At 41.2% G+C, this 26,195-nt stretch overlaps 6 protein-coding genes across 6 annotated transcripts; 3 read left to right on the forward strand and 3 right to left on the reverse strand.

The window, feature by feature from the left end:
* Positions 1-274: 274 nt before the first annotated feature.
* LOC105858295 (histone H3.1) lies at positions 275-3,216 on the reverse strand. Its single transcript, XM_012741324.2, has 2 exons — positions 2,802-3,216; positions 275-773 (listed from the first exon to the last, which is right to left on the reverse strand). Exon 1 carries the CDS (start codon positions 3,214-3,216, stop codon positions 2,806-2,808), a length of 411 nt encoding a protein of 136 aa, XP_012596778.1. The 3' UTR covers positions 275-773; positions 2,802-2,805.
* A 1,245-nt stretch (positions 3,217-4,461) lies between these two features.
* Positions 4,462-4,929, reverse strand: LOC105858294 (histone H2A type 1-D). Its single transcript, XM_012741323.2, has one exon. It carries the CDS (start codon positions 4,852-4,854, stop codon positions 4,462-4,464), a length of 393 nt encoding a protein of 130 aa, XP_012596777.2. The 5' UTR covers positions 4,855-4,929.
* Positions 4,930-5,106: 177 nt separating this feature from the next.
* LOC105858304 (histone H2B type 1-C/E/F/G/I) lies at positions 5,107-5,665 on the forward strand. Its single transcript, XM_012741334.3, has one exon. The coding sequence runs from the start codon at positions 5,173-5,175 to the stop codon at positions 5,551-5,553; it is 381 nt and encodes a 126-aa protein (XP_012596788.1). The 5' UTR covers positions 5,107-5,172; the 3' UTR covers positions 5,554-5,665.
* A 4,651-nt stretch (positions 5,666-10,316) lies between these two features.
* On the forward strand, positions 10,317-25,511 carry LOC105858291 (histone H4). Its single transcript, XM_076010517.1, has 2 exons — positions 10,317-10,709; positions 24,614-25,511. The coding sequence occupies exon 1, from the start codon at positions 10,376-10,378 to the stop codon at positions 10,685-10,687; it is 312 nt and encodes a 103-aa protein (XP_075866632.1). The 5' UTR covers positions 10,317-10,375; the 3' UTR covers positions 10,688-10,709; positions 24,614-25,511.
* On the reverse strand, positions 22,878-23,418 carry LOC105858302 (histone H2B type 1-C/E/F/G/I). Its single transcript, XM_012741333.3, has one exon. The coding sequence runs from the start codon at positions 23,257-23,259 to the stop codon at positions 22,879-22,881; it is 381 nt and encodes a 126-aa protein (XP_012596787.1). The 5' UTR covers positions 23,260-23,418; the 3' UTR covers position 22,878.
* LOC142861005 (histone H2A type 1-B) lies at positions 23,499-24,388 on the forward strand. The gene has a single exon (XM_076010516.1). The coding sequence runs from the start codon at positions 23,592-23,594 to the stop codon at positions 23,982-23,984; it is 393 nt and encodes a 130-aa protein (XP_075866631.1). The 5' UTR covers positions 23,499-23,591; the 3' UTR covers positions 23,985-24,388.
* Positions 25,512-26,195: the final 684 nt, after the last annotated feature.

The following is a 26,195-nucleotide window of genomic DNA, read 5'->3' on the forward strand; positions in this document are numbered from 1 at the left end:
TTGTTATTAATAGAATTTATAAGAATGTTAATCAAAAGTTTACTTATTAGATGAGGATGGATATGTTGAGAGTCTGGTATAGGCAGAAGATAAAGCAGGTATCCAACAATAACCCAGAAATAGAAGTTTGGTGTTTAGGCAAGAGGACTGGCCTACAGGGAGAGACTTCAGTGTTATCTATATGAAAGTAAGTCATTGTCCCGACCCGCGGGACCTTCTGTTACTCGCGGGGGCGAGGGGGACCATGCCTGAAAGAGATGAGCGAGAGAAAGAAACGAGACCAAGCGAATGATTGTCAAGGTCTGCTTTACTTAGATTCTTAGTAGGTTTTATAAGCATACAAAAACAAAGAAGTAGAGGCAAAAAAATAGAGTGTTGACGATGAGGCTTGGGTCTGGGTTAATCAGCCCCAATCAGCGTCTTATCGGTATCCTGTTTTTGACTGGTTACTCATCTCTAACCTGGCAGGTGGTCGGGAACAATTGCAGTCAGCACACCCTGGAGCATCCCGTGGTCAGCACGTCATGGAATGCATTCTTCTCGGAGCTATAGCTGGAATTTTCCAGGGCGAAGTCCGTGTGTAGGACGAGTCATAGGGGAGTTGAGGGTCTTTGAGGGTCCTTGCCTCTAACAAGTCATGAACTCATGAAAAAGTAAATAGGACAGTACCTTAGAGAATTCCTACAGTTAGAAGTAAAAGTTCTTCCTTTGTTGGTGCTGTATATAATCAACTACAATATGTCAAAGCCTCTTTGAGATTAGGAATACATGAGCTGCAAAAAAAGTGAATACACAAAGTAAATATGATTTATATTTAGCTGGTCTCTCATCTCAACTATTTTAATTATGTCTTTAATTTTTATTAATTTAAAATTTACTATTTCATGTCCAAGTTTGATATGCTACATAAAGTAATAAGTCATTTGTTAATTTAGATGGGATCAAGAAGTGTGAAACCTTCACACCTCATGGTATTTGCTCTGTCTGTTCCCAGCATTTCTCTGCCTCATAGTAGTAGTAGTTGTGAGACATAGACTTGTGCATGCTTCAAAACAAACATATGTTGAATATTTTGCCAAAGTCTATGTTCCCTATGTCCCCAAGCATGACAGACCTCTATACTGAAAGACTCATTAACATTTTAATTGATTCTCCCCCATTGCCACCAATAAAAGTACAAGAATGTTTTTGAACCCATAAAGGAGTCCAACTCTCTCCTTTGTGCCTTTTCCTAGATCTCCCCTGAGATCAGTTACTGCAAATAGTCCCCATGTCAGGAGGATCATTGATCATTGCATTTCCCATTTTCCTAGAGACATGCTGAGCTCTTGCTTAACCTCCCCCCCAGTTAACTTCACCTCCAAATACATAAGCTATTATAAGACTTTTACAACCCAAACTAATTCTTCTTATCAGAAAGAGCTGTTGTTCTAAGTGTCCCTTACTGCTATTGTTGTGGAGAAATACAAAAAGAGCCTGTTACTTCTTATGTAAAATAGAATTTCTGGGTAAATCAAAATTGAAAATCAAGCAGTTGTTGAATACTTGAGAAGCCAGGAATGTGTAAAATATTATTAGAGAGCAAGCAATTGAAGGCACAAAGGGAAGAATTTATATTTTAAACAAAATTTAAGTAGTTGTATTTTTGACCTGTGAATGAATCTCAGAGTTAGGGGCTTTTGATAAAGCCTGAGGCCAACGAGATAAAAACTGGAGAAAGAAAATATAAAGATCTCAAAGCTTCAGTCGACCCAGTTCATTGTTGAATAGAATTGGTGTGATTCCCCCTGGGAAATTTTAATTATTTTGCTTTTCTGAATTGCAACAGACATAATTCAGGCATAGCTGAACTAGGTTGCTGCAAAGCTGAAAGATTGAGCTGGTAACCAATCAACGCGCAGTGTCACAGCATGTGACGTACGCATGAACTCACACACACACTCCCAAGACAGCTCAACTAGGAGACTTTTTTTTTATTTTAACTGATGGATATCCAAATCTATGACCTTGTCCGAAACAGCACCTGCTCTGACTCCTGCTTTATATCCCACGGAAAAGACAGCGGTAAAAAGAGATGTCTACAAGTCCACAGGTGTAGCGCAGGGTGTAGCGCCCAGGCCCCGGTGTCCTAGTTCATCACCAAAGCCTTAGCAAGCCTCCAAGGAGCTCGGCGCCCTGTGTCCCCTCGCTCAAGAAAGCGCTGGCACCTGGTGGCTACGAGGTGGAGAATAGCCTCATCAAACTGGGGCTTAAGAACCTGGTGAACAAGGGAAACCTCATGCAGACCAAGGGCACTGGTGCCTCGGGTTCTTTCAAGCTAAATAACAAGTAGGCAGCCTCTGGGGAAACCAAAATTCGGGTTAGGAAAGCAGGCAAGCCCAACGTAACTGCTGTGGCAGCCAAAACAACCAACAAAGCGACTGCAGCGGCCTTCCCAGAGGACTAAGCAGATCCCAGAGAAGCCTACAGCAGCTTCAGGGGCACAGGGGCCTAGAGTGAAAAAGTTGAAAGCAGACCAGTGGAAAGCCGCCAAGACTCCAAATAAAGCCTCAGCTTCCAAGCGCAAAAACAACCAAAGCTAAAACGGCCAAGCCCAAGAAGGCTGCCCCCCTGCAGACATTTCTTAAAGGGTCCTAAAAGAGCCACCCAACCAATCCAATGAGCTCTTGGGTAAGAAGTGAGAATACATCTAGGGAGATCAGGTTTCCAGTCTGTGGACAGTAACACGTTACACAGCATCTTTTATAGAAAAGGTGGTTGGCTCTGAAAAGAGCCTTTGGGTTAAGCTAGCACAGGCTCACCAATTTACGCCCTCTCCCCACGAATTCGGCGAGCGAGCTGGATGTCCTTGGGCATGATGGTGACGCGCTTGGCGTGGATGGCGCACAGGTTGGTGTCCTCAAAGAGCCCCACCAGGTAGGCCTCGCAGGCCTCCTGCAGCGCCATCACTGCCGAGCTCTGGAAACGTAGGTCGGTCTTGAAATCCTGCGCGATCTCACGCACCAAGCGCTGGAATGGCAGTTTGCGGATCAGCAGCTCTGTAGACTTCTGGTAGCGGCGGATCTCGCGCAGGGCCACGGTGCCAGGCCGGTAGCGGTGGGGCTTCTTCACGCCGCCGGTGGCCGGCGCGCTCTTGCGGGCCGCCTTGGTGGCGAGCTGCTTGCGCGGCGCCTTCCCGCCGGTGGACTTGCGGGCTGTCTGCTTCGTGCGAGCCATCACAAATTTTAGAAAACAGATAGCTGACGGGAAAACGAAAGTATTCCCTTTGCTATCTGTATATATAAAGAGAATCCTGTTCTGATTGGACAAAGCAGTCTTTCCTCTGCAGTTCCCAACGAAGGTATTGGTTGGTGACGTTCACTGATCACAGGAAACTCCTCTGCATTTACATCAAGTATCGGAATCTTCCTCGATCCTCCCTTTTAATTCCTGGGTGTTTCAACTTTACTCGTCTGTCGCTTCTTTAATCCTTTTTATTTAAAATGTTGCTTGATATTTAGAATGTTATCTAATTATTAGGATGATGTATTTTACATGCTGCATATGTATATATATATAAAAATTTTGGCGCCTGAAATTTGCTTTTGATCAACTTTTTAAAAAGGCGCGCGCTAGATGTGATTGGCCGTCTCCCACGCCCGCCCCCACTTAAGTTCTGAAAGGCTAATTTCACCACACTACCTTGACTTGCCTACTTAAACTTTTAGATTTAACACAGATTTGCCCCAAATGCACCATGACTATTAACTCTAGTAACAGTTCCAAAACTGATACTAAATTAAGTTTCATTAAAATACAAAAAAGCATCCTTCTACCTTTTAGAAGTTAAACTGAAGTTTGTGTAAAATGGTGTTATGAAATAGCCAAATATATAAATGGTATAAAAAATTGCTGTGTGCCCTTTCAAAGTGACGCCAAACACCTTTAAAAGTTCTGCCATAGAACCATCTGAGCTCAGGGAATGGTTTTGATTTCCTACTTAAAATTGATTAGGGACAGCTCAATAGAGCCAGAATTGGCTTGTGAAAAGCAAAAAAACCCACAAATCCAAAAACCTTTATAGCTTGCAAGTGATCCCTTTAAGATGCAGATAACACAAAGCGTGGTCTTACTGCTTTATTAGATTTGGATATTCTACTTATTAAGCACTATGCCTACCAGTATTTCTACCACCTTTTAACAGGTTTGTAAACCGAAGGACTGACTGCTAATGTATTTAAATTACCTGTTAGTGCAAGCTTTCTCCCCAACGTCGCTTAATTTGCTTAAATTTATTATGGCAACCTTAACATGGACTGTAAACCTCACGTTTCTATTTTAGTAGACATCTACTTCTATGTTATAAACTAGCAACTTAAGTACGGAAAATGCAAGCCCTTTTAATGAATAAATGGGTGGCTCTGAAAAGAGCCTTTGGTGAAGAATGACTCCGTTAAGATCCAAGATAGTTATTTTCTGAATTTACTTGCCCTTGGCCTTGTGGTGGCTCTCAGTTTTCTTCGGCAACAGCACGGCCTGGATGTTGGGCAGGACACCACCCTGCGCGATAGTGACTTTGCCCAGCAGCTTGTTGAGCTCCTCGTCGTTGCGGATGGCCAGCTGCAGGTGGCGCGGGATGATACGAGTCTTTTTGTTGTCCCGTGCTGCATTGCCCGCCAGCTCCAAGATCTCAGCGGTTAGGTACTCCAGCACTGCCGCAAGATACACCGGCGCTCCAGCTCCAACTCGTTCGGAGTAGTTGCCTTTACGCAGCAAACGATGAACTCGGCCAACGGGAAACTGAAGACCAGCCCTAGAAGAGCGAGTCTTAGCCTTGGCACGGGCCTTCCCACCCTGTTTTCCGCGACCAGACATCTTCAGACACTGACAGAGCTCTTTAGCACAGAAAACAGAAATAGAGATGTGAATTTTCTTTGCAGATGAGAAGCAATTATACTTGCAGGCCGAATTGTAAATTCCGCTGTTTCATTGGCTATGCCAAGCTTTAAAATGGCAACCAATTGCAAAGAGGACTGGGAATCACCTCATTTGCATACCATGGTACAACCTGGGACAATTTATCCAATCAAAGACTAAGTTTTTCAACACCAGTTTTGCATAGGAGCCCTACAAATATTACCAGCCTTAGAGCAAAGACACATACCATTGTTTTGCAGACAGTTTTATGCTGACATGCCTGAGCCAGCCAAATCCGCTCCTGCGCCTAAGAAGGGCTCCAAGAAGGCTGTGACCAAAGCCCAGAAGAAGGACGGGAAGAAACGCAAGCGCAGCCGGAAGGAGAGCTACTCCGTGTACGTGTACAAAGTACTGAAGCAAGTCCATCCGGATACTGGCATCTCTTCAAAGGCCATGGGCATTATGAATTCCTTCGTGAACGACATCTTCGAGCGCATCGCGGGTGAGGCGTCTCGCCTGGCGCATTACAACAAGCGCTCGACCATCACCTCCAGGGAGATCCAGACGGCGGTGCGCCTGCTGCTGCCGGGAGAGCTGGCCAAGCACGCCGTGTCCGAGGGCACCAAGGCTGTTACCAAGTACACCAGCTCCAAGTAGATTTAACACATTAAATGTCTTCATACTCAAATTCAAAGGCTCTTTTAAGAGCCACCAATTTTTCTAAGCATAAGAGTTGTAATAACTTATGTTTCCTGTGATTTCCTAACGGTGTGGCTTTTTTGTTTTAAAGTGTTTCTGGCTTCCTGTTGTGTGGTGCCAGTACACTCAAGTATATAGGGCCCTTTGGCTGGTTGAAAACAAGATACTGATACTGCACCCAGTTGGTAGCATGTCTGTCTAACTCTCAAGGCCTAGTTGTCTACAGGGCTGCCATGCAAATTTTACTTAATCGTTTCTGTGACGTGTCCTTTGCCAAGTCAAAGGTAAGAACACTAGCAAAATAACACTCATGATCCTGCTGATGATTCTAGCAATCCAGGAAAGGAACAAACAACCTTAAGATATTTTTGTGCCACTTCTTTAAAGCTACTATGTTTCTGTTTTTTCTTCAGGGTTCACCTAGTATCAGCTTTTTATTCCAACAAACAAAAAATGTGATTTTTAGATGAAAAAAATCATTCATGTCACTTCTATTACAACCACCACCTTCCTGTCATATGTACATATATAAAAATACTGAATTTTTACACTTTTTTGTAGTCAAACTTTACTTAAGGTTATAAACTGCCATAAATGGCATTTTATGTAGAATAAATACTGAGAATGTATGTAGAAAATACTTTGGAGTTTCAATTCAGTCAGGAAAAAATGCTATTCTATATTATATAATTTCTTTCAAGACTAACAATTTCTCCGTATCCAACACATAAATGTACAAACATACACATATATAAACATTCAAATAACCAAAACACAAAACATGAAAAATGAAAGCAACCAGAAAAATCTAGAAGAATGAAAACTGAAAATACCAGATAGCTTTCTTTATGTGAAGGTTTACATTGTTATTTAACAGTCAATGTTTGCTGTCTGTCGTCCCAGAAGTACATATCTAAACTAAGGTCTACATCAACGTTAGGGGAGTATGTAAACTTCCTAAAATTACATGCAAAAAATGTGTCCATATGTGGTTCCTCTTCCCAGAGCAGCAATTATGTAGCTTTCTATCAAATTCTAAAAATATTGTGATTCACTGCAATAGACTGAATAATGCCACCCAGTGGTGTTAACATCTGAGTCCCTGGAGTCTGTAAATTCCTGGAGTCTGTTAGGTTACCTGACAAAGGACAATTAAAGTTGTAGATAGAATTAAGGCTACTATTAAGCTGACTTTAAAATAGGGAGATTATCTTGGGTCATACAAATGAATTCAATGTAATCAGAAGGGTCCTTAAAAGCAGAATAAGGAATTTAAATAGAGAAGGCAGAATGAGAAAGATTTGGTCATAGATTTCAAAATAAAGGAAAATGTCCATAAGCCAAGGAAACAGAGTGGCCTCTAGGAAGTGAAAAGGCAAGAAAACAGATTTTAGCTACTTAGGTCTTTAGTTAAAATCAAACTCACACTTTGATTTTAGCTCAGTAAGATCATGACTGAATAGTGATTTATAGAACTATATAATTATAAATTTATATTGTTTCAAATCACGAAGTTTGTGATAATTTTTCAAACCAGTGATAGGAAATTAATACACCTGCATGTTTAAGAATTATTAATACATTAAATAATCTTTAAAATTATACATATTTAAATTTAAATATGTAAATACTTAAAATTATTATAGATACATGTAAATTCTTCCTAAATAGTCAAAGCTTGCATGATTTTGAAATTGCTCTGATTCTTAACAGTATCAATTTATATTTCCTTTTTGGTTGGTTTCTAGGGTATCCGATTCTGTTTTTAGAGCAGAAGTCTAATTTTTTGGAGGAGCAGCCTGTAATCCTAGCTCTCTGGGAGGCCGAGGCGGGCGGATTACTCGAGGTCAGGAGTTCAAAACCAGCCTGAGCAAGAGCGAGACCCCGTCTCTACTATAAATAGAAAGAAATTAATTGGCCAACTAAGATATATATATAAAAAAAATTAGCCGGGCATAGTGGCGCATGCCTGTAGTCCCAGCTACTCGGGAGGCTGAGGCAATAGGATCGCTTGAGCCCAGGAGTTTGAGGTTGCTGTGAGCTAGGCTGACGCCATGGCACTCACTCTAGCCTGGGCAACAAAGTGAGACTCTGTCTCAAAAAAAAAAAAAACCACTTCATTTGTATAGACCTATCAATACTTTAGAAAGTACTTTTTCATTGATTATTTCCTTTCCCAGGCACTAGACTACATTTGTTTTCCTGGTGGATTCCTTATTCATCTTGAGTGTCCTGAGTCAGTCAAGAAGAAAAACTTACTTAGGTTAGAGGAGGAAAAGAGGCCTGCAAGTTGCCATAAAATTTACCTCACTTCTGGCTTTTGGATTAAATTTTTATATATCTGAAAAAACTAATAGTGATAAACTCTTCCCAGACTGTAAGTACGCTGAGGGTAAGGAAAATGTTTCAAATAATTATGGAAGTCCCTGACACTAAGAGAATATTCAATTAGCTGATTCATTAAAAGGTAAAGTAGCAATGGCCCTTTAAATCAAGGGAGGCTCAATGCCATGTATTTGTCAATATTCAGTCAGAAAAACAGAAACTATTAATTTATGTTTATGAAGATAATTTAATAAAAGTTACACAGGTATTGGAACACTGAAGAGCAAGTATAACTTAGGTATTCCAGAGACAACTGGCAGAAGCAGGAGCTATATGTAGGCCCAACAGCACAAGGAAATAATTTGGATTATTAGAACCTAAAAGTCTGGAGGGCAGGTCTGGTGGAACTAAGGCTCAGAACTCTGAGGCAGTGTAATGAAGATAATTCTGGGAGTGTAGGGAATAAAGGTGGGAATTGGAACCAATTTCTGATGCCAGGGGGAAAGACCATTGCTGGAGTGATACTGACAGGAACAGAGTTCCCTCTCTTACATCCTCCGAACTTTCAGCATCCCTAGTGTTCCCTTATCTCCTAGCCTAATAGGCATCTGGCTGGCAAAAACTAAGTAAATGAATGAATGTGTAGGAGCCAAGGAAAAAGTATCCCTTTACCCTCTGGAGGTTTACTGAAAATAATTAAGAAGAGGCAGGCCGGGCGCGGTGGCTCACGCCTGTAATCCTAGCACTTTGGGAGGCCGAGGCGCGGATTGCTCAAGGTCAGGAGTTCAAAACTAGCCTGAGTAAGACCCCGTCTCTACCAAAAATAGAAATAAATTAATTGACCAACTAAAAATATATATACAAAAAATTAGCCGGGCATGGTGGCGCATGCCTGTAGTCCCAGCTACTCGGGAGGCTGAGGCAGTAGGATCGCTGAGCCCCGGAGATTGAGGTTGCTGTGAGCCAGGTTGACGCCACGGCACTCACTCTAGCCTGGGCAATAAAGTGAGACTCTGTCTCAAAAAAAAAAAAAAAGAAGAGGCAGATTGACTGAAGAATAGTCAGACAAATTTATTTAACGTATATGCACAGGAGTCTTCAAAATGAAGATCCAAAGATACAGAGAAAATTCTCTATTTTTATATTTAGGTTCTACAAAGTATGTATATCTGTGTAGAAATATGACTGGACAAAAAGGGTATGATTTAATACTAACAGACTGAATGGGGGGTATCCCAGCAAGGCATGTCTGTCTAGCATGATTCTTCTGGGCCTGAGGAGAGGTTCCTTCCTTGGGAGTTCGGGCAGGACCCTCTCAGGAATGGGCATCTTGTGACCTACATTCAAATAATATAGGTCAGATAATTTCTTTATGGCCAGTCTTTACACAGAAAGGCATAGGGAAAGTTAGAGTAATATTTTTAGGTTTTATGGCTGGCTTTGGGAAAAGGGGTGTCTGGTTTCTATTAATACAGGCAGCCTTGGGGAGGAGGGATTCTAGTTTGTATGACTAGCCTCAGGAGAGAATGGGACCGAAAGTCAGGAGGGTAGGAGAAAGTTTTGCTACTGAGGCTGCTTCTAAGGCCTTTTTTTGGGGTATTGTTTTCTGAGTCCCTATATTACCTTCTATTTATAAAGCCTGAGGGAAGTAGGCTATTTTAATATCATGGTTGTGACAGATTGCCAAGTCTCTTTGGAATAAGGTTGTTACCAGAATCAAAGAGAAAACGGAAATATAGGGGAAAAACCGCCCTTAACACACTAGTAAATTACTGGGTGTAGATGTTTGGGGTGCCTAGATATTAAAATGAGCATTGCAAATTTTAATAAACGGGGAATGAAGAAAAAGAAGCCAGAATGGAACATGGGCGACCTGGGGGCGAGCGAAAATTCTACCATAGAATCACGAAGTAACCAAGTCTTTTGCTTCCGGAAGAAAACTATGGACAGATTTCCTTTGGCTTAGTGATGGAGAAGGTGAAATCTTGCAATTTTCAAACTTTCATAGTAGGGTTTCGGTCTGCAGGGACTTTACAGCAGGAGCAGAAAGCATTATGTATATGAGACATGGCTGGGCTCTTAATTTAACCGAGCTTGCTCCAGTTCCTAATGTGTGAACCAAGGCCCCTGTGCAATCGTCTTAAAGAATCCCAATCAGCAAATGATAATAATTTTAATTTCTTTTTTTCCCCCCGTGTTATGTAGTTAAAAGGGCTCGAAATTCCTATCCCGGTACTTATGACTTGCAGGATACGCCCAGGCTGAGAGCGCTCTCTGCCGGCCAGGACTGGAGATGTTGTTGACGTCATCTCGGATGGGCTGCGAGAGGTGGGGCCAAACGAAAGTTCCTGTAGGCGCATCCTGTTCTCAATGAGGTCCGCACACCGTGCATATAAATGTATTGAGTGTTTGCCTTCTGCAGTTGTCCGTGAGTGGTCTCGGTAGTTGCTTCGCCATGTCTGGTCGTGGTAAAGGTGGAAAAGGTTTGGGCAAAGGGGGTGCTAAGCGTCATCGAAAGGTTCTGAGAGATAATATCCAGGGCATTACCAAGCCTGCTATTCGGCGCCTGGCTCGGCGAGGCGGCGTTAAGCGTATTTCTGGTCTCATCTATGAGGAGACTCGTGGAGTTCTGAAAGTTTTTCTGGAGAATGTGATTCGCGACGCCGTCACTTACACCGAGCACGCCAAGCGCAAGACCGTAACAGCTATGGACGTGGTATATGCGCTTAAGCGACAGGGGCGTACCCTCTATGGTTTTGGCGGTTAGTCTCCAGATCGCACAATCTAAGGTATCCAACCAAAGGCCCTTTTCAGGGCCACCCACATTTTCCGAGAAAGAGCTAGCATGTTAAGTGTTCTTGTTCTACTACTTAATGATTTCGGCTATAACAACATACCAGGCTGTGTTCTCAACCTGTTTGAAGGTAATTTGTCTGCTTACAGGTGGCATTGAAGATTTTAAATTTTTCAGTTCTCAGTTTTTTGTGTTTTCATGTAGCTCTTGTACTGTAGAGGGAGTGTTGACAAGAAAGCCAGCTCTCGGCTATGGGCCTGACAAAAGCCAGTTCGTGAGCAAAGGCCAATTAGGATAAGATTATGTCTGCCAGAGCCTAAGTCCAGGCGGTATGCGCCGCTACTTTTATCTAGACAACTACTAGTGTACGAAGGGCACTAGGGTAACAAGTAGAAAGTTCACGTGAGGAGGGTATACAAGTATTGTTTCGTATATACTAATGCATTTCTGACTTTCGGTTACGAAAACTAGAAATGGCTAATGCTCGATGAACAACAGAAGTAACGATAGCTTTTGTTTTTTAAAATAGTATACAGACAGGCTTCAGGACATTTCACCCCAAAGTATTAAGTATGTAATATGTAAAATTCCTGCGTAATGTCACACCTAAAACCAAATTTCCTAAGATCGTGTTAAAATGTACACAAACAGGCAGACGAAATGAATTCACTATGGCCAAAATGAGACAAACCAAAAAAATAATAAAAATTTCATGGCTAGCAAAATAAGAGATAGTCACGTACTCCTGGTATTATTAATTGCCATACGGGTTCTTTCCTGCAATTAAGCAGAAGCCAGCTCCTGGGAAGCATTTCCAAAACCACAGCTGGAAGATACAACCAACCATTTGATACACCAGCCACAGGCAAGCAAACAAATCCCCTCTCCCCGCCTGGCAGTCGTGCCACAACTCTGATTGGACAGAGAACTGTCATAAACCTTCGTTACTCATAAATGATGTAGAGCTTAAGCCAGTTGCAGCTGACCTGTAGAGACTGCGCACAAATGGTCTTCGTGCTCTGCAGCTCACCTATTTACACAAAGAGCCAGATTTCACCTCATTTCAATGCTAAAAGCCCACTCCAAAGTGATCGTGGGTTTGTATGTTACATACATGTTTAACATGCTCAAGCGCCTGACTTCAACCATGAATATTCATAGGTTATTATCAACCTTAACATTCACGTGAAACTATAAGGCTTCTATACCTGCTCCCCCCTCCCTTCTGCAAAGCGTATACTTTCGGATTTTCCTGAAGCCACGTTTTCCCATCCTGGGATTGTTTCTACCTCTGAAAATAAAATCTTTCCTTCCTCCATGGCTCTTATATTTTGTTAATGCCTGGTCTACGCTGGATGGAGTCTGAAGTGACCCCTGATTCCACCCCCGCCCACCGTCCCCACGTTGCCTCTGCCAACGATAGGCAAGAACCTTTTTGAAGTTTAGTTTTGCCCAGGACACGCTGGGAAAAAATTAGGTAAGCCCTATAGGATCTAAATTTTCCCGCTTTTAAGCTGAAATCTAGGAGACTATTTTCTTTCAGAAAGTTCTGTCATCCTGGTTTGGGCTAGACCTAACAGTTAACTCTCAAGGTCCTGGCAGGGAGGAGGTGGGGCACACTGCAGTTGCGCTAGAAAGTGAGTGCTATAGTAATTTACCCACCAAGGGAACTGGTCATTTCAGGAATTCCATTGTCTTACATGTTTAAAAACTATGGGAAAAAAATTATGAATATTGGAGATTTGGTAGGGGTGCCTAGCCCCAGTGAAACAGAAAAGTAAAAAAAAAAAAAAAAAAAAAAAAAAAACAGGAAGAAACTCCACACCAGGAGCTAAGTTTGCAAAAATTGGCTTTTGTGACTTCTGTTGCTTGCTTGCACAAATAGGCCTGCACAGGAAAGAATAGATCAGCTCAGACTGCCATACATGACCCCAGCTTGCCCAAAGACCTAGCTGGAGATTAGAGATAAACACATTGTAACTGTGCCCTTCATCCTCCTTAAGAAATGTATAAAAGACTGTTTGTTACAACCCTTGCTTAGGGCTCAGAATTTGGACCCTGTCCTCTGAGCCTCAGCAGTGAATAAACTCTCGTCTTCTTCCTGGCATGGTCTCTGGGTCAGTCATTAGAAGGATCCTCCTCTTCTTGCAACAGGGATGCTGGATAAAAATAATCTGGGATAACTTAAAGCTTTGTTCGTCACAATAAGAAACTTTTGATCTGCCTAAATGACTTTATCTGCACGTGCAATTAGAACAGAGAGGATTCTGAACCTCTCAAAGGCAGTGGGGAATTTTTTCATTGGTATTTTGAGAGCACTAAACGAAACCAAGAATTTGTACTTGCCTCTTTAAAAGAGACTAATTCAGAACTTAATCAGCATCTTCAAAAGCTTGAAAGTCCTCCAGAATCAGACCTTAAACTTAAAACTGAAAAGGACACTGTGCCTTCTTGCCATCCTCCTTGTGCTCCTCCACCACCTCCCCTGGTCTGTTCCCATCTTATCACCGCTCTCTTCACTCTCTGAACTGTCATTTTTTCCTTCACATTACCTTGGAGAACCACTCTCTCCGCTTGCTAATTTTGCACCCATCCTATCATGCCATTTAAAGTGATTGCTAACTACAGGCGTCCAGACTCCCTCTTACTGTCCTTGGACAAAGTCTGAGCTTTTAGCTTTAGTAAGATTTTCTTAACCCTAGAACACTCCCTTGAGTTTGAATGCCATTTTAGTTTGATTAGGAATGTATACTACCAGGCAGGATGTATTGCTGCTTATCAGTTAATTCATACGTTAGTGGGAAATAACCAACTGCTGTGGGTCTGTGTTAAAAGCAAAATTATGAACTGCTAGAATAAACCTGTAAACCTAGCTGCAGCCAAACTACACACCTGTGTTGTACTCCTCTAGCCCAGGAGTCTGTGTACCTGTAAAAACAGCTATGCTAGTTAGAAATAAGTGTTACAACCTCCTATAAATGGGGATATTTTAACTGTAACCCTAAGGCTTATAAATTACCTGTGTAATTGGAATCTGTTAAATATTTCACTGACATGTAATTGTCACAAGCTTATTTAGTATAAGTCTCTCTATATATATAATATTAGGAACTATTCAATATGCATGTAAAATAGACTCTATATACCAGCTCCTACCTCCTTTCTGCTAAGGGTGTACTTTTGGACTTTCCCAAAGGCCACATCACTCCAATCCTAGGATCTTTTCTCCCTCTGAAAATAGTCTTTTTCATTCCTTTTTTTCTATGGATTTCATGGTTTTTGTGAACAAGCTACATGCAGTCCACATTAAAAACATCCCAGTTATGTTCCAAATGTCTTAGATATCTGGTTTGTTCTGAAGAAACTCAGGAAATTTCACCCCAGAATATGACTCCTTGGTATAAAGACTATTTTGAATTAAAGACCTTTAGAGATCAGCAGGACTTATAAGGGGCTTTCTGTCTATCTGCATAAACCAGACATACACATCAAAAAGAACAATTGGGCTGGGCCCAATGGCTCACACCTGTAATCCTAGCACTGTGGGCGGCCGAGGCAGGAAGATCACTCAAGGTCCACAGTCCGAAACCAGCCTGAGTAAGAGCGAGACCCTGTCTCTACTAAAAATAGAAAGAAATTAATTTGACAACTAAAAATATATAGAAAAAATATTCACCAGGCATGATGGCGCATGCCTGTAGTCCCAGCCACTCGGGAGGCTGAGACAGAAGGATTGCTTGAGCCCACGAATTTGAGGTTGCTGTGAGCTAGGCTGACGCCATGGCATTCTAACCCGGGCAACAGAGTGGGACTGTCTCCAAAAAAAAAAAAAAAAGAAAGAAAGAACAATTGACTTCCCAAAGATAAGGAAAACCCCCATCTATTACTTGGTGGTGCATGGTGCATCAGCCACTGGAGACCCCCCACTCCTCACGGAAGACACACATCAGCATAATACTAACCGATTATCTGGCCCAGCAACTAATCTATTACCTGATGCATGAGCATAACACTAAACCTATTACCTGATGCACTAAACCTATTACCTATTACCCTAATACTAACCTATTACCTGGCAGGCCTTAACAACCTGATACCCCACCCCTCAGACTACCCCCAACTTAATAAAAGTGGAAAAACTTGGGTAGACGGGGCTCAGAATTTGGTGGAGAGACCCCTCTGAGCCCACCAGCGAATAAACTTTGATTCTTCGACTCTCCGTGTTCCACTCGGTTGGTCCTCCAGGACCACCCTCTATAACACTTGCTGTAACACCTTCCCCTCCCTGTTATCTCAACATATTGCCTGAAAGAAGATCAAGCATGCCAAATAATTTTAAATATAATACCTGTCTCTTAAGTCAATTTATAAGTCAATCTGTTCCCGCATCCATTCATTCTTACAAGTATATATTCATCCTCCCTAGCAAACCATTTATTTCCCCTAAACAGAAGTACCTATATTCCTCATCTCCCCCTTGCCTCTTAAAGGAGGGTATATAAATTTCTGGACCCCACCTGAATATTGGGGAATCACTCTGTGAGTCTTTCCCTGTGCATGGTAACTAAACCTCTTTCTCTTATCATTCTGCTTTATTTTGAGTTGATCTTTCAGCGAACTTTTGGGTGAAAGGGGAAGTTTGCTATGTCACCATACCAAAGGCGTACAATGTTTGCTTTTTTTAAATTGAAGATGATAGACCAATTACTGGCTTAGAGGGATATTTCCAAATCAAGTTTTTCCTTTGTGGCCAGCAAATAATCTGTAGGGTGCTATGTTGAAATCAGGAAAGTCAACAGAGTTATTTTGAATATTATCTTTTTTAAAAATAGGCAAAAATATAGAAAGAATCAGAGCCACTGGTTTGAAGAGAAAAACCGATTTGAGGATGTTAACTTAACAACAACAATAACAAAAATAATGTAGAGAGAGAGAGACAGAGAGAGCACATAGCATTGTAATGAGCTCCAAAACCAAATTTCAATGACCCCTATATGTTTTTTATAATTCTCTCTCTTAATCAACTACTTGATCTTTTTAGTTGTTTTCCAGAAATGGTGTATTTCCTGCAAGACAAAGGAGTTGAGATTCTGAAGGCCCCAGAGCAGACTTCCTGAGGCCAAGACACACCATCCACTGCATCCTGCTCCCAAAAGCCCTTGTTAGTTATGCCACAACCTGCAATCTATCCCAAGGAATGTTGGCCCCTCCTTTAAAGACTCATGATCTTCCTTAGTTAGATAGAAAGATTTGAGACAGCTTCTCCCATTCTCCCTACAAGACGTCATTTCTGTTAAAAATTCCTTTCTTCCTTGGTCATCCTCATTGTCTCAATAACTGGATTTTTGTGCGACTAGCAATTGGACTTAGGCAGAAACCCCCTTGCAGTTTTACTGTGTGCTAGGAACTATTCTATGACCTGGGAATTACAGCAATGAATGACAGTGAACAAAATGGGGGGTATGGAAGAAAAGGGGTAAGGTCTGAGAGGCAGATGGAGATGAATAGTTCCTATATGGCCTTGTAGGCCAATGTAACTACTTTGGCATTTACTCTGAAGGAGGTGGGAGCCACTGTAAAATTTTGAGCAGAGAACTGGCATGATCTAATGTGCATTTTAAAATAAGCTATCTGGGTGCTTGAAGGAGAATAAATTGATGGGGCCAGGGTAAGAGCAAGGATACCAATTAGGAGGCTACTCCAATAATACAAGTGAGAGATGACAGTGGTTAATGTGTTAGTGGTGGAGGCTGGGAAAACTGGTTAATTCTGCATATATTTTGAAGGCAGGGTTGAAAGGTCTTTTCTGAGCTAGAGAATGTAGGGGATGAAAGAAAGACAATTTATGGATAATTCCAATGATTTTAGTCAAAGCCATGGGAATGGAGGTACCAGTTGCTAAAGTGGAGAAGAATATGAAAGTAACAAGTTTTGGAGAGAATTTCAGGCTTAGTTTTGGATATCTAGAGAGAGATTGAGATACCTGTTGCATATCTAAGAGGAAGATATGAAATAGGGAGTTGAATATGTGAGTCTGGAATTTAGGAAAGCGGTCCTGGCTAGAAACATAATTAAGAGTGCTCAGTGTATTACTGCCATGAGAGTAAAAAAGCCACAAGATAAGATGACATGTCTCGTAGGAAAGAGGGTTGATAATGAAGAGAAACAATAGTTCAACGACTGAGCCCTACATCAGAGAAATAAGGAGTGTTTAATCTGTATTCATGACATGTGGATTTCTAATTTATCTCCTATAATTCTCAGAAAAAAACAGAATAAATATTACCCTTAATTTACAGATGTGGAAAAATACCCTTCGTAATAAGAATATACAATAAAATTGAAAGAAAATAAAATTGAATAAAATCGAAATTCTCACTTAATCTATTATCCTGTGTAAAACCAGGCAGGCTAAGCAACAAAATAATAATAAAAGTCTGTTAAAACTAGAGCATGGGAAAATAACTTTGGGAATCCAATGACACATATTCACAACCTATCCAAAATCCTCCTACCCTCTCCACATAATTTGCATGCAATTCCAGGATTTCTTAGGCCTTCTGAAGCCTATTTCTAGAACTCAGCTCAAGAATACTGTATCTACTGCTGCCTTTTCTATTCTCTTAGCTAAGCTGCTCCTGATCAATCTGATCAATCTGAGAAGATGGACCCAGAGAATGAATATCTCTGATTCTGTTGAACTGATGTTTCCTTGTCGCTGTGGAAATACTGCCCATATGTTGATGATCTGGAAATTAAATCACCATCCCTTAGATTTGCCTTGAACTCCAGACTCAAGAGACCCTACTACCTACTTGACATCTCTACTTAAAAGTACAGCTAGGCCGGGCGCTGTGGCTCACGCCTGTAATCCTAGCTCTTGGGAGGCCGAGGCGGGCGGATTGCTCAAGGTCAGGAGTTCAAAACCAGCCTGAGCAAGAGCGAGACCCCGTCTCTACTATAAATAGAAAGAAATTAATTGGCCAACTGATATATATATAAAAAATTAGCCGGGCATGGTGGCGCATGCCTGTAGTCCCAGCTACCCGGGAGGCTGAGGCAGAAGGATCACTCGAGCCCAGGAGTTTGAGGTTGCTGTGAGCTAGGCTGACGCCATGGCACTCACTCTAGCCTGGGCAACAAAGCGAGACTCTGTCTCAAAAAAAAAAAAAAAAAAAAAAAAAAAGTACAGCTAATATAGACTTTCAAGTTAAATAGGCCTCAAACAGAATTACTTTCATTATCTCTGCAAAACAGTTCCTCTCATCATTTTGAAGTTGGTGAATGGCCTTTCTACCCTTTCTTTCAGTTGGAGTCATTTTCATCTTTTTCTTTCACATAATCCAATCCATCAGTAAGTCCAATCACCCCTATATTGAAAACACAAACAGAATCCAATCATTTCTCATTAGCACTGCTACCACTCTGGTCAAGCCACTGCCATCTCTTTCTTATATTATTATATCACTCTCTTCATCGGTTTCTCCTTTTTCTTTCTCTCACACAGCGGCCAGAGGAATTGCAATAAAGGACAATTCAGACAAGGTCACTGCTATGCTGAAAATCCTCCAATGGCTCTCATTTCACTCAAAGGAAAACACAGTCTTTTCAGTGGCCTACAAGGCCCCCACTCTTCTGGCCATTTTTACTCCTTTGGCCTCAAATCCTGCTACTCTTTCTCTCATTCCTAGCCCAACTCCACTAGCCCCTCAAATCTGCTCAAAGTATATATACATCTTTCTCAGGGACTATGTATTAATAGTTTGCTATGTGTTGGCCACTCAGCATCCAGATCTCTGTAGTTTTTTGTTGTTGTTGTTGTTGTTGGCTTTTTGTTTTTTTGTTTTGAGACAAGGTCTCTCTCTGTAGCCCAGGTTGGAGGACAGTGGCAGAATCACAGCTCATTGCAAACCTCAAATTCCTGGGCTAAAGTAATCATCCGACCTCAGCCTCTGGAGTAGCTGGGATTACAGGTGTGAGCCACTGTTCCCAGCCTCCTCTGTAGGTATTGCTTCCTCACTTCCTTCAGGTTTGTATTTCAAATATCATCTTTATGAGACTTTCGGTGACAACAGTTTTTAAAATTGCAAATCATATCCTCCAAGTCCCAATTATATTTTTCCTTGCCCTTGAGGAATCTACAGTGTATTTAGAGAGTCAAAAAATACCCCAATGAAAAGGAAAGTAGGAATGGAATACTATATATGATGTCCAAAGAGTGTAATTCAAGTCAGTATTGGAAGTGATAGTTGAGCTTGGACAAGTGGCATGGGGCCAGGTTTTGGAGGCCATTTAGGCGAATGCAAGAATGTGTAGGTTTACAGTGGACAGGGAACCATGCAAAATTCCCCTTGTCCCTCCCCCATTGGTTCTGATTAATGTAATAATTTTCTAGTCTTTTACAAAACCAGTTCTTGCACTGAGTACATTAAACTTAAATTATGTGTTTAATTTATCTGAACAAGTTCCTGGCTGAATGACTATGAATAAAATGATTACAAATCTGAATGAATTTACAATTGATAAAATTAAATACTTCTCTGTACATGTGAAGTATTTTCATGGCAGAAAGGTAAATATTTCAAGAAGGACTCTTTAAAAAACAAGTCTTGTATTTTCGTAGCGATTTTTGTAAAGTACCCTAACTTGTCTTTTTTCCTAATTAATAACAGAATTATCTGACCTGCTTGTCTTTTACTTTGCTACAGACTTCTGGAATACAAGAGGTGATTTTCTATGTTAGAACTAAATTTCTAATACAAACATTTAATAGCTTAAGCAAATTCTGACTTTTTAGGGAAGGTGAAATGACTTTCTCACTAATACATTTGTCCATTATTATTTGCTTTTGAATTCATAATTATAGATACATTAAAATAGTTTATTATATAACATAGACAAGTTATAAAGGATATCATAACCATGCTTGAACACAATGGCCAATGAGGCATAAAAAGTATTATTAATAGCTGCTTTGGCCTGCTCTGTCTTTCTCCTGCTACTCCTCCCAGGGTTAAACATGGCCCAGAATTATGTCACTTTCTTGCCTTAAAAATCCCTTTTGTTTTTCTTGCCCTTACAGTCACATTGCACTATTTTGCTTAACTTTCCCATTTGATCCTCTTTCATACCCATTGATAGGGCAATATTTTATAAATAAGAACATATACTTAGAGTCACACAAATTATAATATTAGGTGGTTCACAAATAATTCTTAGTCTATTTTTTCCTTCTATGCTATGCTAGGAACATTTTCTCTTCCTTATTTTTCAATTTCCTTACTAAGAAATACTATCTTAAAATTATCCTATTCCTTTTTTTGTATACCAAACCTAGCATAATACCTGGTACATAGTTGGTGTTCAATAATTATTTGTCGAATACATTATTTTTATTTTTCTTAACATAGGACAGGGAGACTTCTAGAAGAAAGGCCCTGAGAAAGAATTTCTCATTTCTTAACCACACCATTGGGAGTTTGGGAGAGAGCCAAATAAATACAGTTCTTTTCAGAGGAGGTTGTCCTTTCACCCAAAATAATCTATCAACACAGTTACCCTTTGGCATTGAGCCTCTAGTTCTTTTTTTATTTCATTTTCTTATTTCATTATGGATAAAAAACTATTTTTAGGCAAGCTCCTACTCTTCATTTATATTTCCAGTTTTTAGCTAAAATAAATATAGTCAATATTTAAAACACATTTGGAAGTTAGAATCAATAAGACTTTGTATATTATTGCATATATGCAGAAAAGGAGAGATAGTAGTCTATGATGAGAAAGTGCAACTGGGGGGAATATAATAAGACCAGTCTTGTTCCTGCTGAGCTTGAGACACCTGTGGAATACTTAGTACATGTACTATTTAGAAGCATCATCACCATACTTCTTGTTACAGGCTGAAGTGTGCTGGCTGCCAAATTTATTTGTTGAAGTCCAATACATCATACCTGAAAATGTAATTGTATTTGCAGATAGTGTCTTTAAAAATGTAAAATGAGCTTATTGGTGTGGGTCCTAATCCAATCTGACTGAGTCCATATAAGAAGAGATTGGGACACAGACATGCACAAAGTGGAAAGACTATGTGAATAATATACAGGCAGAAGACAGCCCTATACAAGCCAAGGAGAGAAGTCCAGGGCAGGGAGAGTGGTGGTGAAAATTAACTCTGGTTACAGGGTTGACCTTGCAATTCTAGCGTCCAGATTCGTGAGAAAACAAACTTGTTTAAGTCACCCAGTGTGTGGTACTTTGTTATGACAGCCTATTATAGCACCCTAATACATTTCTCAAAATTTACATTGTCTGATTATTTTTGTCTGGGATCTTTTCAATGCCTGCTTCTCTATCTATCCTAGAAAGACACACAAACCCACAGAACACAGATAAACACCCACACCAAGTGTACCCTGTAGGGAGGAAACATTTTTTCCTCCTAACCAGCTTCAGTTCATAGGTTGGAACCCCTGTAACAAAAGACAGATTTACAAGAGAAAAACTTACACATGTATTTAATGTAAGTTTTACATGACAAGGGAACCTTCAGAAGGAAATAAAGACCTGAAGAAGGAATGAATTAAACCTAAGTGTTTGTATACCAGGTTTGATGAAAAGTGGGGAGTACTGGGGAAATATAACAGGACAAAAAAAGGAGCATGAACTAAAGGTAATAAACAAGGAAAGGACTAACAAGGTCTGTTCAGATTCCTCTCAGACTCTGCAGACTCTGTCTGAGTCCCCTCAGACTCTGTCTCACATGAGGATCTTATGACCTGCTTCAGAGGAAAAAGGTAGGAGAAGGTAAGAAGGACATTCCTGTACATGCTGTTTGCCAAGTTCCTTCACATTTAAATACTTAATTGTCAAGATGCCATATTTTGGAATAGTGTGTTCTGAACCCCATCAACATATACAGTGCTGAGGGTAGATGGGAGATAGTGACTTTCTTTTTGGGGTCCTATTGAAGAAATATAGCAAATGAGTAGAAAATGAGATTTTTGTACTCAGGTTTACATTACCAATGTCCATAGTTTTCCCTTTACAATACTGTGCTTAGGAAAGTTAAACTTGCTACTAGGTGATCTCTAGGGCCCAAAGGTTACCATTTTGTTATTGTTATTAAAGAAACTTGCTAGTATAAGGACTTTGCCATGCGAAGTTATTGATAGGTCTCTTCTGACCAGTTTTACTTTCCTTATTCCGATTGTGACAAATATCCCTACTCCTATGATTCCAAGTACCTTCTTGCTTGAGAACAATTCTCTAACGAACAGTGTGGAAATAGTCCTTAGAGATTTCCTCAGGCTCCTTTCACATTGAAAACAGGCGTGGTGGCTATCTGTGAGGCCAAGGCGGATATTTTGAGCTCAAGAGGTCTAGACCAGCCTAAACAAGAGCGAGACCCAGTCTCTACTAAAAAAAAAGAAATAAGCTAAACTATAAAAGTGTGTGTATATGTGTGTGTGTGTATATATATATATATACATATACACACACACCTGGAAATTGTAGTGCATGTCTGCAGCCCCAGCAACTCGGGAGGATGAGGCAGTAAGATTCCTTGAGCCCAAAAGTTTGAGGTTGCTGTGAGCTAGACTGATGCCAAGGCACTCTGATGCCAGGCAACAAAGTGAGACTCTGTCTCAAAAAAAATAAGTAAAAAGAAAACAATGGTATGATAAAGCATAACTAAACAATGAAAACCTCTAGAGGTGGTGGGCAGAGAAAGGACATGACGACTGTTAAAGTAACCAATGTATACAGCAAAACACTGTATTTTGGTGGCGGACTAGTTGTCCAATGCAACACTTAATGATGAATCTAGCTATACAGGTTAACTCTATGGTGATTCTTACAAACCTGAGGCACTATTGATCCAAGATATTGTTACATGCATTACCTTTGCCATTATACTCTGCCAAGTCTGGAGAATTACAGATTTTTAAATAAGGATGTCTTACAAGACTATGCACCTACCCCTTTTGTGTGCAATTGCCCAAATTACCTGTCCAAAACAAGACAAGATATTGATGGGACCACAACAGGTTAAACTCAATATTGTTAACTAGAGACTACATTACCATTTAGCATTAAAGCTCTTAACTTGAGATTGTGGAGTGGCTCTGAAAAGAGCCTTTGGATTTGACAATGACCAGAAACATTTACTTGGAGCTGGTGTACTTGGTGACAGCCTTGGTGCCCTCGGACACGGCGTGCTTGGCCAGCTCTCCCGGCAGCAGCAGGCGCACCGCCGTCTGGATCTCCCTGGAGGTGATGGTCGAGCGCTTGTTGTAATGCGCCAGGCGAGACGCCTCACCCGCGATGCGCTCGAAGATGTCGTTCACGAAGGAATTCATAATGCCCATGGCCTTTGAAGAGATGCCAGTATCCGGATGGACTTGCTTCAGTACTTTGTACACGTACACGGAGTAACTCTCCTTCCGGCTGCGCTTGCGCTTCTTACCATCCTTCTTCTGCGCCTTGGTCACAGCTTTCTTGGAGCCCTTCTTCGGAGCAGGAGCGGACTTGGCCGGTTCAGGCATGTCGCCACAATTTACGACAGAGACTAATGAAGAGCAACCTTAAATGGTTGCTTGCATTTAGAGTCTCCCCTTTTATAGGCCTTCTATGCAAATAAGGTATTCAAAATAGCCAGCTCTGATTTGAAAACGTATTAGTGACGAAGGATATGTAAATTAGAGTTCATCATGTCTTCTTTGTCATTGGTTGGCTAGTATACAAGCTAACTTTAACCAATCCAACCTCGCCTTTCACAATCCCACCCACCTCTATAACTGGCTTCTTATTCCTCCTTTGAGAACACTCCTTTCTGAATTTCCTGTGGCAGCTAGCTCTCCCACTGCTGGTAGTCGCTATGTCTGGACGCGGAAAGCAAGGCGGCAAAGCGCGGGCTAAGGCCAAGACGCGGTCTTCCAGGGCCGGTCTGCAGTTCCCGGTGGGTCGCGTGCACCGTCTTTTGCGCAAGGGCAACTACTCTGAGCGAGTTGGAGCCGGCGCCCCGGTGTACCTGGCGGCGGTGCTGGAGTACCTGACGGCCGAAATTCTGGAGCTGGCAGGAAACGCAGCCCGGGACAACAAAAAGACTCGCATCATCCCGCGCCATCTACAGCTGGCCATCCGCAATGACGAGGAGCTGAACAAGCTTCTGGGTCGTGTTACCATTGCTCAGGGCGGCGTCCTGCCCAATATCCAGGCTGTGCTGCTGCCCAAGAAGACCGAGAGCCACCACAAGGCTAAGGGCAAGTGAAACGCTTAGCAGTCCAGTCCATCAGCGATTCCCAGTCTTAGAAATCAACGGCTCTTTTCAGAGCCACCTACCTTTTCTGGAAAGTGCTGAAATACGAAACCTCCTAAGAATTTTATTCACTTATTATCTGCGACATTTCGTAAAGCTTTAAAACATGTTGATTCAGTTCTTGACCCCAAAGAGGCCGGTTTATTTTTAAAACCTTTGCTTTGTGCACCACTGTATCTGTGGGGAAAAAAAAAAATCTTTGTCGTTTCCTGGTACTAAAAAGATACAAACCGTCTACAAACGCAGAGTCTTGAGTCTTAAAAAAGGGGTTCTGTCTCAAGACAAATTAGGGCTGTAGGCTATGTAAATTGTCAAAAAGGTAGGTAGGAAGATCCATAACGCCTCAAGATGCTAATACATCGTTTTGTGTATGTGTATTGACATATATGCACACAGAATTATACACACGCTGGGTATCTATGTACATTTGCTGTCAGGAAAGCCAAAATATGAATACAGAAATGAGAGAACAAAGAAGCATAGCTGACCAATAACACTTCAGGGCGGGCTTTTTAAATTTTACAAATGACGGCATTCCTACCACTAAAAGTTATTTTCAAACTTGTTATTTTTCTTTTCAGAAAAACGAAATAACACAATACTCTCAAGTCGACATTAAAGAAAATCTAGCTTTTATGACCTAAACTTAAAAGTGGACTAAATGCTAAAGGAAAAATATTTAACTTTAATGGAAATCCAATCACATTTTTCCAGAAAGCAACCTGAAGACCAATGAGACCACAGCGCGGACGGATAAACCGAACCGGTCTGCTCATTAAATATGAGCTGAAATTGCACGGTACAACAATGCAGTCCGTTTACTCTTTTCTGTCGTCCTGGCTTGTACCAAGCTGACAGCGTGTAAGTCCACCGGCGCAAGCAGCTGGCCACCAAGGCGGCTCGCAATAGCGCGCTAGCCACCGGCGGCGTGAAAAGGTCCCACCGCTACGGCCCCTGCACCGTAGCCCTGCAGGAGATCCGCCGCCACTCAGAGCCACTGATGGCAAACTGCCTTTCCAGAGCCTGGTCCGGGACTTCAGGACCGCCTTGCACTTTAAGAGTTTGGCGGTGATGGTGCTGCAGGAGGCATGGGATGCCTATCTGATGCTCTTTGAGGACACCAACCTGTGAGCCATCCACACCACGCAAGTGACTGTCATGCCCAAAGGTATATACATCCTTGTGGAATCTATGGGGAGAGGACATAATCCAAGGCCATTATTTTCTGTGAACTAGAAGAAGCTGTATTCAGAGTCAGCTGCTTTCTCAAATAAAAGCTGGTGTAGTATATTCACTTATTTTACCTCTCATGGTGAAAACAAACAAAATGAATTTTTAAAAATTGGAATGTGAAGTACATTCATGGATTTTATTATACAGGACATTGTATGTGATTCTTAATTGGGTGCATAAAGGTATGCACTTATCAAAGTGTTAAATTCAAAATAATAAAAGAAGACTAAAAAATATAATAAATGTTTCTAACATATAATTCATCAGTAAAGTGTAGGAGCCAAGGGGAAAGTTCCCATTGGCATTCTGAAGGTTCAGTAAAAAATTTGCAAAAGGAAGATTAATAGGAGAAGAAGCATACAAATTTATTTAATGTGTATACATCGGAGCCTTCTGTATGAAGACCCAAAGATATAGGAGAAATTGTCCCATTTTAATGCTCCGGTTCAACAAAGTATGGACAGTTCTGTAGAAATACAATTGGACTAAAAGGGTATGATCTAATGCTAACAGAGAGAGCAGGAAACCCAGCAAGGCCTGTCTAGATTCTTCTTGGTCTCTGTGAGCATGCATTCCTTTCTTCTGTATGTGGGAAGAACAATCTCTGGAATGGGGGTCTTATGACTTACAGTCAAACATGTTATGTCAGATCATTTCTTTTTAGCCATTTTTTTACAGAAAGGCAAAGGGAAAGTCAGGGTAATATACTTAGGTTTTATGGCTAGTTTGGAGAAAAAAGAGGTCTTGGTTTCTATGACCCATCTTTAGGGAGAGAGATTCTAGTTTCTATGGCTATGCTTGGGGTAAAAATGGGACTCAGAGATAGGAGAGCAGGAGAAGTTCAGAGGAAAACTTCCGCTTCTCAGACTGCTTCTTAGGCCTTTATTTTGCAGTATTTTTTCCTGAACCCTAACACTAGAAACATTAAAT

The sequence above is a fragment of the Microcebus murinus genome, chromosome 15 (assembly GCF_040939455.1).
Source record: "Microcebus murinus isolate Inina chromosome 15, M.murinus_Inina_mat1.0, whole genome shotgun sequence".
NCBI classification, from domain to species: Eukaryota; Metazoa; Chordata; class Mammalia; order Primates; family Cheirogaleidae; genus Microcebus; species Microcebus murinus.